The 13,827-nt window shown below is 38.4% G+C and overlaps 1 protein-coding gene across 1 annotated transcript; it reads right to left on the bottom strand.

Moving 5' to 3' along the window:
- Positions 1-5,052: 5,052 nt before the first annotated feature.
- On the bottom strand, positions 5,053-13,608 carry LOC310943727 (arachidonate 12-lipoxygenase, 12R-type-like; the record flags this gene model as incomplete). Its single annotated transcript, XM_083909362.1, has 14 exons — positions 5,053-5,232; positions 5,341-5,511; positions 6,533-6,633; positions 6,761-6,882; positions 7,778-7,950; positions 8,056-8,142; positions 9,402-9,605; positions 9,780-9,923; positions 10,064-10,230; positions 11,577-11,677; positions 11,762-11,884; positions 12,841-12,922; positions 13,092-13,296; positions 13,456-13,608. 14 exons carry the CDS (start codon positions 13,606-13,608, stop codon positions 5,053-5,055), a joined length of 2,013 nt encoding a protein of 670 aa, XP_083765488.1.
- Positions 13,609-13,827: the final 219 nt, after the last annotated feature.

The following is a 13,827-nucleotide window of genomic DNA, read 5'->3' as shown; positions in this document are numbered from 1 at the left end:
TTGGGAATTTAACACAGAAACTTGATCAACCCTCATTTTGGACAAATAATAGTGTTGATCATATTTCTGTGTTAACATCCCAACACTGAAGAGCTCTAAAGCTGCAGTTGAGTTGGACTGGCTTCAGTTTGAAAAAGCAGCAAACAGGTGAATGTGGTTTTCACTAAAGTCACATGTTAACAATGGAAATCAATGCAGACACATTAAACAGAGGCTCTGTTGACAAGTGCTGTTAACGTCCGTCTGAGGTGATGAAATCACAGGTGAATCCTACTTTACTGCTCCATAAACAAATATTGGATTCATGGTTTGGTCCATAAAATGTCAGAAAATGTTGATCAGGTTTTTTTAAACCTGGAAAATGATGTTGTTCTAAAATGTCTTGTTTTGTCCACAAACCAAGAAACCAGATTGTTCACCGATTTGCCAAACCACGACAGGAGGTGGTCGGAGACACTGTGACAATATTGAACAGAAGTGTAAATGCAACACTCCGATGCGTCTCCAGTGTCTAACGTGAAAGTGGCGACAAAACTACATCCATACGATAGTGTAACTTTACGTACAGCTAATGTTGTTGGTTGCTGTGGTTGCACACACTGATGTTACACATAAACGCCAAACGTTTTTGTGGACTGGTATTAAAAAATAACAAACTAAATTAATATTTCAGTCCACTAGATGGTGCCAAGTGCTCACTTTCACTCACGCAGTCAGTATAACGCAATATATGATTTTTCAAATATCGTGATAAATCGTATCATGTTGTCTCTGATGATTTTTAAAAAAATATATAAAACAAGTACGGATGCAATGATTACTGCATTATTAAACCATTACTAAATTAATTGGCCATTACTTTAATAATCAATGGATTGTTGTTGGTTCTTTAATTGTTTTATTTTATTACAAATGTTGAACATTTTCTGCTTTCTTTGTTCCTTATAACAAAGAAATAATTAAAACAGAATAATTTTTTGCTAATGGATAAAAAAAAGAGAAGATATTTTATAATCATCAATTCCAGGTTTGAGAAACATTGATGAACATTTTTCAAACATTTTCTGGATGTTTTGTCTTTCTGTAACAAACATAAAACAACATCATTTGTATGTGAAGACAAATGAAAGGTGTTTTTTTTACTGTGGAGCTGTGACATTAGCATTAGCATTAGCATTAGCAATAGCAATAGCAATAGCAATAGCAATAGCAATAGCAATAGCAATAGCAATAGCAGCAGCAGCCAGTGACATGTGAACACCTGTGATCAGATCACCCAGGTCGGATGTTAACAACAGTTGTAAACAGAGCGTCAACAGAACATCTAAGAAATGTGTGGATCATTTTTAAGCAGCAGTTACCACATGTTTGTCCACGCTGCTCCTCGTCCTCCTCCCGGGTGTCTCCACCTGCTCCTGCTGGCTCCAAATGGCAAACAGGAAGTGGAAGATTCCAAATGGATTTATCTAAACTGCCCTCCAGTGGACAATTGAGATATTACATCTTTTTTTTGGTCAAATTTTGGACCACATGCTATAGTATGACATTTTGGTCAACTTTTGGACGACATGCTATAGAATGAGTGGAAAAGAAGGGAGGGATCAAGAACACCGACTATAATTGTAGTGTCAGACTGAGTGTGGTTATGGAAACAATAACACTTAATATATAAAAATATACTGATCGTTGTCATGTGAGGGACGTTTACGTTCCTACCTTAAAAGGAAAGAGCTCCTATCTTTTTTGACCCTGTGTTTGTCCTTGACTGCAGTTACTGACAATCATTTTAAAGCAGCTCCCTAAATTAAGTTATAAATTGGGTGAATGGTCAACAAATCCATTGGGGAAAATATTTTTTATGGTGAGGATAGACACACTGTGCACACTGCATTGTATGTGCATTTCTTTTTAGTAAGCAACATTTTAAGCCCAGCATAGACTGTTTTTACAGTTTTTTTTTGGATGTACGCCTTTTACAAGTACAGGAAGTGAAAGAAACAATTCCAAAGAATCTGCTAGACATACTCTATAGCTATAGGAGTCATTGCTAAAATGGTCATGTCAGGGAAGTCTGAAAGCTCCTCATTCGGCCAACTGCAAACCTCTTGCATAAGGTTTTTCCTTTAGTTGTTTTAAAGCCATCAGGTCACTGCAGTTGAGCTACATTACCCAAGGTTTTCATTACTGGCCTTGACTGCAGTAGTTTACAATCCAAGAATCCAATCCAGTTCACAATCAACAGTCCAGCAGGTCATTGTTCTCAAAGTAAGCTTCTGTGCGAACTCCAATACTTTAATTTCTTTTTTTATTGTGTAAATGAATGTCATCGTCTGTGCAGCATGAAGACCCAGGCTCGGGACCTGGTCAGAACAAGGGTCTTTCTACATGGAGTTTGCATGTTCTCCCCGTGTTTGCGCGGGTTTTCTACAGATTCTCTGAATTTTTTCTCATCGAAAAAGTCACTGGGATAAGGCCTTTAACAGTGCAGATAAGAGCTTGTTCATTCAAAACCCGAATTTTCCTTGACAATAGTTGTTATTCATGATTATGTTGACAGAAAGCAAAGCATTATTTATGTACTATTGTATTTTTTGGGGCCGGTTGGGCAAAGATTTAAACTGCTTCGGATTTCTGAAACTATTTTCTGATAAGGTTTATGTGGCTGCACTGCGTGGCTGCAACTGAGAGACATTCTCTTACTGAAGAAGAAGCCGACTTCACAATGCTGAGAAAATGGGTTTTCTGCCGTTATGCATCGAATAGAGTAATAATATGCAGTCTGTATAAACAGCACAGTGCTCTGTACAGTTGTGCAAACAGGTCACCTCGCCAAACTGCAGCGATCCAGTGATAGATGGGAAATTTAAGAGTCCCCCCCCCCCCAAGGAAACATCACCTTAACCTCGAAAGGAAACCAAGAGTCCTCTGGGAACTGTGGTTAGACTCTTTGTCGACCTCAATCGGCCGCATCGCTCAGCAAGAAACAGGCCACCGAGAATGTAGACTCTTAAACACAGATGGAGAGATGGTGAAATTCTGTAAACACAGACCGGAGACATTTGTGAATGACAATTACACATACAAAAGAAGTCAGGTGTATCGTAGATTGTACTGTATATTTGGATGTTCTAGGCCTTTGAGTTTAGAAATAGTAGTACAAAAACTACATGCATGAATAAAATGGCACAGAAAAGACCAGGAATCATCTATTTTTTTTAATTTAATATTCTTGTAAAAAAAAAGAATACTGAATCGCTTATACGCCACCTACACACAATAACCTGAGTAAAGGAGAGGTCTGTTTGCTGTGTGTAAGTGTCACAAGTTCCATTTTCCATGTTTTCTAGGGGTGTGCTTTCCAGAGAACAATAACAGTACTGTTGACACATTTTCTCATTGACCATTTTATTAGGTACAGCAATTTAACTGCTTGCTAACCCTTAGATACGGCACAGATCATGATAAGTTGCCATGGGAATAATACACAACTCCTTATATGGACATCATGCGGCTGTGTTTATAGGTCACTTTTTTTGTCTTCTAATTAATTTTAAGTCACATTTTTATTAGTACTATAAAGTCGCAATAGTAGTGCAGAAGTCACACAATAGCTTTTTCTTTTCTTTTTGTACATAAAAACGAGCCAAGTGAACTTTGAACTGTGGCATATTTCCAAATTTCACAAATTAAATCCGATTTCAAACATTTTTAGTTTGTGTATATATATATATACATATATGTGTATATGTATGTATGTATGTATATATATATATATATATGTATATGTATGTCCATATATATATTTTATAATTTTTTCTTCATCAGGTTTCGTAATGGAAAAAAGCAGCCCAAATGCTCTGTGTTCTAAAGGTTCACAAAAACACAAATATCGTATCAGCCAATCACATGGCAGCAACTCAACTGAAGTTCAAACCCAGGATCAGAACGGGGGAATAAAGGTGATTTAAAATGTGGTTTAGTTGTTGTTGCCTGACAGGCCGGGAGTATTTCAGAGTCTGCTACTGGGATTTTGCCAGAAGTGAGAGGGGGAATGGCCTGACTGGTTTGAAACGATAGAAAAGCTACAGCAACTCAAATCACCACGTCAATAACCAATCAAGGTATGAAGAAGACTATTACTGAGAGTACAACACCTTGGAGTTAACAGGCTTCAGAAGATGGGTTCCACTCCACAATACTGCTGTTGATGATTATAGTCATCTCCCCCGCACTTGTGATTTTGTAGATGTATCATGTTACTCTATAGCAGGGGTGTCAAACTCAAAATGACCTGGGGGCCTATGAGCTTAGTCTGGTCAAGAGGGGGCCAGAATAGAGGAAAACGACAACTAGAAAAGCACTCGGAGAGCGCAGACCTCCGCCAAGGCAGCTCAGGAAGAACATTGTTTAGGAAGAATATCGTTTAGGAAGAACATACGACACCAAACTTGCTTTGCATTCTTTTTAATAAGGCTTTTGTTGTGATTAACAAAACAATAAAATAATCAACCACTTTTCATCCCTACAGCACTAAAACCCACACACATTTCGGAATGAAAATCAAGCAAATCAAACTGTAGCTCAAGTTAAAAGGGCATTACTCCATTTCTTTTGATCCAGAATTTTTTTTTTTGTTGTTGTTTTTTGTTGCTCTTGCAGGAAACGCTCAGCTGTTTCTGATAAATGTTAACAATGGCCAGAAGGGGATGGAGGCTCAGTGGAACTCATACCTGATTAGCTTGCTTATTTACACTATTTGTACTTTTCCTACTGTGACCTTTCAAAATGCTTTTTGTTCAAAGATGTGTCCACTTTTATATAAGAGAAATAAACAAACAAGTTAATAATGAGGCAGCATCAAAGCTTAATGTTAATATAATTTTCATAAAATGCCTATTAATTCACCTCCATATTATTCACTAAAGCTCTTACATAAATACATAAAATTTAGCCGTTTCGTTGCACTCTATTGTTACTCAAAAAATAGCTCTCTTTATCATCTCTCTCGTTTATATCATGAGGGTGAATTTGAGCAAATGCTGAGCAAGTCACTCAAATGGCAACACTATTTTCTAACTTGCATGGGTCCAAGTATGTGTATTTGACATCCAGACTCTGGTTTCTGACCCCAATGGCTGCACTTAACTTCTTAAGATCTTCCTGGAATTCCTTTATCTGTTTGCAGGGAGTATCTTCAAAGAATTCTTGTTGCGGGAACTGGCCAAGTTGGACCTGAAAATACATTATACATTTTTAATTCCCCAAAGAATTGACATGAAAATTGAAAAATTGACATGAAAACATGAGTTACTTCGGTTATCACACAGTCGGGATACTTACAAAGTCACTGGACTGTTGACTGAGTATCCACATGATCGCCATGCCCTGAGCCGTGATGTTGACATCGGGTAATGTGTCCAGCAACGTGGTCTCATTGGTTGTCCCCTTTGTGGTTGGTGGAGGAAGTTGCAGGGACATAGGAGTGTTGGGCATCCAGGCCCCATAGTCGAACTACAGTGAACCAATAATTCAGTCAGGATAACTCTCATCACAATTAAACCACGTATAGGTCCATGTTAATTTAAAAAAAAAAAAAAAAAAAAGTAAAACGAAACTTAAGGGACAGGCAATGACATCAGCCACAGAGGCTACTGGGAGCTAACAGCAGTTAGCATTTGGAAAAGTGATCGTTTGCAGGCTCTAGCAGGCACATTGCCGTCATATATAACATGTATCCACTGGACAGATAAATCCTCTGAGGCTGGAAGTTTGTGTAGAACTCTGTGCTGCACTGTGGAGCCAAGAATATAACTTTTTCGCGGACTTCTGGTTTTCAGATACTGTTGCCCTCGTGTGTTTTATGGACAAAGTGGAGCACCGCGAGACAACAATTACAGAAATTTAGCGCATTGAGCTGCATTTTTCCCAGTGAGCGCAGAAGTCAACATCGTGTGTTTCATCTCCTGTACTTAGACTGAGGAGGACCACGAAAAAAAAATAGGGCCTCCAGAGTCCCAAATATAAGGATTTAAATGATTAAAAAGTTGATTTTGGATAATATGTCCCTTTCAAACCAAACTCGTAGCTTGAGAGGAAACCCCTGTACAAGAGCTGAGCCAGACATGATATAACCTTTTAAACTTTAGAGGCTGCTAAAGTCTGATCAGTGGCAGCAGTGTGAGGCAGCATTGGGGTAGCATGAAATGAGAGTCCATACATTATGTCCTACATATACTGTATTTCTATTGTTATTTCAAAGATAAATACATCAATAATAGTATTACCATAAATTACCTATTTGAATTTTCTTTATCATTTACCATATTGATACTGTACTGTTATTATAACATGTTACTGCATTTTCCTTGTCAACACGACAGAATTTGCGGGCAATTTGCTCAACGTGTTTAAGCCCAACGTCAAGAATTGCTACTGCTGAGTGTGGCTGTGGCTATCGATTGCGTGGCTCTGTTTATGTTAAAGAATCAATAAACTGCAACACTGATCATTCAGGTATAATAAAGGGAATCACCTGTCCGCTGTTCACTGCCGCATGCTGGCATGAGCAAGTAAACATCACCATGGTGACAAACTTGATCAGTTCATCCACTGTGGTAAATGTCTGTGGGATTCCTGGGAATTACAAAGCAGATACCAAATATAGATAGATAACAAACCCAAGTCTAATATATGGTTCATGTACAATAATATAGTGGCAGATGTAACTCTGCACATATCAATTTATTATATTAAACCTCACCTGTGGATGCCTGAGAAAGAAACCCATATTTATAAATGTGCTTAATCCACTTTTTCAGCTCAGAGTCTTTCTGGACTGCGGCGTCATTCTTGTAGTAGTAGCTGAGAACTCCTTTCACAAACCTTTAAGAAACATGCAAAAGAACATTGTAGTGAGCGATTTCCTGATGAGGTAATGAAATAATGTTTCCCTTAGCATAAGAAAACAAATGCTACATTTTGCTAAAGTGTTTTTACCTATAGATTGTGGACAGAATACCTAAAACGAGCATGTGAGCTCCTCGGAACAACAGATTAACTCACTCCACCTACCGCCATCTGCCAATCGTTGCAGTCATTAGAGTCTCAGCTGCCGAGCAACCACGGGTTGCCAGTTACAGTACGTCTGAGCTACAGTGGCGGAGAAAATGAAACCTAAAAGACCTCGGTATTTTGAATTTGAGTGTAGTAACTGTTTTTGGCCACTTTCTTACATATGGCCCCTTTAATTTGCATTTATAATTAGATTTGATAACATCAGCGCACGCAGAAACCCCAGGTTCTTGATGAATAGGCTCTTGTTGTAACAAGAGTTTTTCTCTTCATCTGAAATCTGGCATATCGTTAGCCTAATAGTATTTGAATTTTTTAGCAAGCACATTGGTAAAGAATGACGTAGGCAATCATGCTATTAGGATAACAATATTTTGAATTGACATATCTGATTTTAGCCATAGCCTTGACACACAGTTAACCAGCTAACTTGGCCTCATTGCAGTCTAAAAAAAACTAAACAAAAAAAATCAAACGATCTACATCGCATGGTCTAAATGAAGCGCAAGAGCACTAGGTTGCATCCATCACCACTTAGTTACCATGACCAACACGCTTACAGGTGCACTTAATGGGTGCAAGTGCATTTCCTACAGAAAGAAAATGACAACTAGCAAAGATTCTTGTACTGCACTGAGCACCAAGATAGAGTCCTATGTCTTTATACTGTATAACGCTAGTGCAAATTGAAAGCTGTGTATAATACTTGAAGATGATATCCCAGAGCTGGAGTCCATCATCCCTGTAGTAGAAGCTTGGGATGTCTCCCAGTCCACGCTCAGCGATGTCATCTGGTATACAGAGGGAGCTGTAGGTCACTGAGGTCAGTGATCTACTCAGGAACGTCCTCACGGTCTCCTTCAAACCAGAGGCTGTATACTGAGAGGAATATGAAGAAAGACAAACAGCATTGATTATAATGAAGAATAAAAAAAAAAACATTTTGTTGGTAACAGTCGACAGAGAACGGTCATCATTTCATACCTTTGTGAAAACGCCCTCCTTGGAAATGAGATTTTTCCGAGCTAGCAGGTTGATCTGCAAGGTGTAGCGAGTGTACGGCACGAGGAGCTGAGTGAAACGGAAAACTCTGTTAGTAACATTATTATTTGGCATCTCTTTTTACCATTATTATGTTAAAATGTATATTTACAGAGGCTGTACGAACACATGCATGCAATACAGGGTGTCTTATCTGATTAAATTATATATTGTTCAACCAACTATATAAACACACCTGAGCAAAAAGGACTCAAACCTTTTGGAATCTTATTGATATGGAAGCACATTGCATTCATTTGGAAAAGGGAAAAAAACTATAAATTCTGAGTAATCAATTTTTTATTTTTTTTGTCATATTTTTCCATGTTTTTCTGTCTAATGTTTTTTGCTGTTTTTCTGAGAATTTTTTCTGTTTTTCGTGCTAATTTTCTTTCCCTCCCTGTTTTACGGAGTCATTTTCTTTCTGGATTATGAAGAACTCTCGTCCTCCAACCTGCAAGTGACTCCCATAGACCTATGGTCCATGGACCTTCTGCCCGCACATACATGCGGCACACTGTGCAGAACCAATATTTTCAGCAGTTTCCCGATCATCTCTTGAGTCACCACATGGCCAGCCTGAATGCATTTCAAATGCATCATCTTGTATCCATGGAGCATGCCATATCTGTCCAACTGATCCTGTAGAAAGATTGCTATGCCTCGCAGATCTGAATGGGCTTTCCTTCTGAACAACTGCAAAGTCCTCAGGTGCCTGCTTAAAGTCGACAAACTATACCATATATGTGACTTAAGGACAGGACTATCTCCCAGTGTCTTAAAGGTGCATTATGTAATAAATCTAAAGCAACTGGCCATAAAATCCTCCTAATATGTCACAGAGACTCAGGAATAATGTTCATATAACAAACTGAACTCACCAACAACAACAGTGCAGCCAAAATATTTGCATTAAAAAAAATATTTTGCAGACTGCAAATCACGTTTATGTTTTGAAATCATGTTTTGGCATGTGGCGCCACCTACTGCCGTCAACCAATCATTGCAGTCAGTAGAGTCTCTGCTGCCGAGCAACCACAGGTTGCCAGTTATGTCAGAAAACGAAACCTTAAATACCTCGGTATTTTGAATTTTAATGTAGTAACTGTTTTTGGCCACATTCTTACATATGGCACCTTTAAACTTAGATCAACGTAAAACTTGATTAAACTAAACAAGCCGTCCATTATGTTATAAATCGAACTCTCAGTAAAGGAATGAATGCTCTCTAAACTCAAAAAAATGACTCTGAAAAACCAACCATGAAAGTAAAATGTATGTTATGTTACCTTGTAGAGTGGATGCACCATTGGCAAGTTGCGCAGAAGTGACACTGCAAAAACCTCCGCCAGCAGGTGAGAGCGCAGCAGGTGACTGTTGAGTTGATGCTCGGTGAACTCGGCACTTCTCACAAAAGTCTTGGCCAGTAACCAGTCATGCTCGGAATCGGACGGATAAAAGATTGGATTGTCATCTCCTGGAGTCTGCTTCAGCTACAGGACAAGATAATGAGATGCATATTAATCCAATCAATACCAACAAGAAGAACTAGCTGCACTATGATTTGTTTGCTGTCTAAGCAGCTCATTTGAAAGATAGCTATGCAAATCAATACTCCCAACATACATCTATACTGTCAATGACACTGTATGTCATGCCTGTCTCACCTGAATAGCGATGGGCACCAACGTGTTATCCCGTTTTTTGAAGAGGAGGACGAGGGGAGCGGTCAAGTACTGACGTTTCCCTTCGATCACTTTTGCTTTCAGGCCATCCAAACGCTTGTAGTCACACAGGTATACATTGCCTTTCTGTTTGTCATTTTTTATCAAGATTAAAGAAAAGAAAAAAATGACTTTCATACAAGTGCGTATATGAAACATGAAAAATGTCAACGCAATCAAAAAGGACACTTCCACATTTACACATACTCTATGTATGAGATCTTCACCTTCATTTGTTCTTCCAAGCTACCCTCAACAAAGAGGGAGACCATGTCTTCAGGGACAGGAAAGTTCTCCGGCAGGACTGTGCAGCGTCTGATCAACATGGGGTTGACACCATTTAGATACTGGTAGCCAAAGAACTTGTCCTCCTTCCAGTGTTTCTCAACATAGTCTGGAAAAAAGCAGAATTGAGTTTCAGGATGATACTGCTTGTTTTTAAGGTTTTAAATGGACTTGCACCACATCATTTATCTCAGTAATCACTCCATCCAGAGAATTGTCAACCAACATGAAGCTTCTGATGAAATCAGTGCTAAACAAAAACAGAGGTGACCAGGCCTTTGTGATGGCTGCTCCAAGCAGCAACTTGTTGTTTTGTAACCCATACGAATCTGAACTCCTGATTTAAAGCCTCCTGAAATATGCAACCAGGCTCTTATTGGACAGTACCAGCTGTGAGTCACACTGGTGTCATAATACAGATATAATAACATAATGCTCTATTGAAGAAACATGCAGAGGTTGATATCATTAAGGAATGCGAGTGAATAACTATAATTTTGACATCTTAATCAAGAAATAATAATGTGCCTTTCTATTTTTTGTAAAACAGTAAATTTGAAAAAGCAACAGCATTAAATTATAATTTCACTTCTACATACTGGTGTATTAACCTTAACAGGAACATAAAGTTAAAGCCCTGTATATAATCAGTCAATATCTGTCATAATTGGCATTTGGATTGGAATGATGAGAGTTGGTCTTATTTAGCAAGCTGACAATTTAACTCAACTTTTACATAAAATAGTAGGACAAACACAGGTTTTACCTCCAGTTTTCAGAGAGCCTGGACTGTGCTTTTGTCTCACTAAATCAGGGGTCTGCAACCTGAGGCTCTAGAGCCACATGTGGCTCTTCTGCCACTCTGCAGTGGCTCTTGTAACGTTAGAGATCAAGAAGACAAACAAAAGTGTTTAAATATGTCGTGCATCACATCCAACGTCGACGTAAAATGCAATATTAGTACACGTTTGGATGTCCTGGGTTCATTTTAATTTATTAATTTGCCACAAACAATGAAACAATGGAAGAACTGGGTCTACATCAATATGTGTTTTATTTTTGCTCCACTTAAGAGCATATAGATATTGGGTATAAACTGAACATTTTGTAGTTCTTAAATTTCATAAATGAAACAAACTATTGCTATTGTAGATAGTATATCTGTATAAAAACCGTATTATCTTCATTTAGTGGGTTTTTCTGTGACTCCAAATGAATTTTATTTTGGTGGAGAGGCGACAAAAATGGATCTTTTCATCCTAAAGGTTGCAGAACCCCTGCACTAAATAAACCTTGGACACGAAGAAGCTGTTTCTTTTCTGAAAAACCTGTTATTTCACAACTGCATTTCCCATATTTTCTGGATGTGATTTGCTAAAACAACAAATATAATGGTTGACTTAAACATTTGAATAACAATCACTCCATCAAGTGAGTGCCATGATAATGCATTACCTGATATATCGGTCGAATTGCAGTTCAACCGACTGATGTCATCAAAATTAGTCCACCTTTCACGGCAGTTAACCAGTTTGGTCAACTCCAGATCAGCCAATCTGTGAAAGCAGAGAACCTTTATTAAGATTTCCTCAATTATTTTGATGAGCAGGTAGATTAATAGTTGAATCAATAGATATTACCCAGCAACTGCGGTGAAATTAAACTCCATGTTCTTGGTGAAGGAGAACCGAACTTCACTTGGCAAGTCCTCAGGGGTTTCTGCTTTAATGCAGTGGGGTAGTCCATCTTCAAAGTTGTGCCAGCTGGTGAAAGAGTCATGAGAAACTTTGTAGATAGCAGAGTGCTTTGCTTAGAGCAGATGTTTCCCCCACTAGAGGGCACAAACCACTGTGCGAAATACAGGGGGGTCTGGGGGGGCTAGACCTGATTAACCTTTGAGACCCCCTGAAAGCCTCAAATGCAAAATTTGAGGGGGGTCTAAACATGTTACAGTGTAATTGGAAAACGTGTTTTTTTTCCTAATGATTTTTTTAATTTCAGTTTTCTATGATCTACATACATACTACAATTTGCATGCTTTCTTATCCTTTATAACCAGACAAAATGTAAATTAATTTATTTGTAGTTTTGTATTTTAATGCTTTAATAAATTGCTTTCCAAATGGCGCTGTGGAAAAGGCCCACACAAGCCCACATCTGACAGGGAAGACCAATACTGCAGCGTGGCACCTGGGGTGGTGATACAGTATTGTGCAATAAATGAGAGCTTGGACCCCCCCGATTATTAATGGATATTTCGCACACTGTCACAAACCCTACTGTGGGGCCCAAAGCTCGACAAAGACGCTGCATTTACTTCCTTTTTGGGAGTGTGAACAGCTAAAGTTAAGGGTTTCCTGTTGATTAATGTGTCTTGTAACAGAGGTGCAAAGTTAAAATTAAAAAAAACTGATAGTACAATATTACAGATGTATATAACCTGCAGCAGTGCCAAGCAATTCAATCATACATGCAATACAATATAAAAATAATAAAATATACAAAGTGCATTTACAGTCATGTTTCTGCCTCCAAATCATTTAACAATAATAAAGAGGTCAATGACAGCATTTCCTTCAGTTTCAAACAATTTAGTAGTTTGCTAAATGTAGTGGGAGCTGCATATTTAAATGCCTTTTTATCTAATTTAGTACGGACCCTTGGAATAGTTCCAAGGGTAGGTTTAAGTCTAAAACCGGCACAAATGTTGGTCCCTCACCGATATTCTTCAGCTCGGATCTTGAGCTCCTGCTGCCTGTCGAATTTGCCAAGAGGATTGGTCTCTTCATGGGCCAACAGAGCTTTAAAAAAAAACAAAAAAAAAAAACAAGAAGCACAAATAATTTTTTACGTTGGCATGGCTTTGTTCAGGCCTCCTTTCAGTCTGGCCTGCAAGAACTGTCATTCTGTTGTCTTCCTTGGAAAGTTAAAAGCATAAAAAAAAATGCAGGAGAAGCAAAATTTCTGTACCTTTTCCCTCTCTGAAGCAGTGTGGATCACTGTCATCAATCCAGCGGTAGATGGGAAAGAAGTAGGTGTTTCCCTCAGGGGATTTCACTTCTACCTTAGCAGGGAACCAAGCGTCTTCTGAGAAGATCATGTAAGGCTTTTTTTCTATTTCTATCAGAATCAATTTCCCAAGGGACGCAGGGCAGTGGATGTCTATTGTGTTCACCTGGAGTAACGACAGAAAACATTTATCAATGAGCTTGACATTGAGTGTGTATTCATAACGGTCTACTCTGGGTCATTTGTGATTTTGTTGATGATGTAATCTCAGACAGACAAAGCTGGCTGAGCGTACACAGAGTTGCTATAATTATTCCAAACTTACCCTGCCTCTGATGAAGTTTACAGGAGCGAGTATGTTTCTGAGCCAAGTGGAGTTGCTCTCTCCCTCTGTGCCCACCAGCTTAACGTAGACGTTGTTAAAGGTGGAAGCGTACAAACAATTACTAGTGAACACTTTCACTTCATATTTCGCCATTTTTAATCAGGCAAAAGGAAGGAAACCTGGAGGAGGAAAGAATAAAAATAATTACATTTATTGTGCACAAAATTGTAAAAGATACTTTTTCTTTTCATTTACCTTTTACTGTGCAATTGCAGCCGACTTAAATTATTTCATAAAGAAACTTTCTTACCTTTGGTATGGAGATAAAGAAGTTCTCTGCTAAGAAGATGAAAATCCATGATGACTTTTATA

This window comes from Microchirus variegatus (genome assembly GCF_963457635.1).
Source record: "Microchirus variegatus genome assembly, chromosome: 23".
Classification (NCBI taxonomy): Eukaryota; Metazoa; Chordata; class Actinopteri; order Pleuronectiformes; family Soleidae; genus Microchirus; species Microchirus variegatus.
This window is presented reverse-complemented; position numbering and strand designations above follow the sequence as displayed.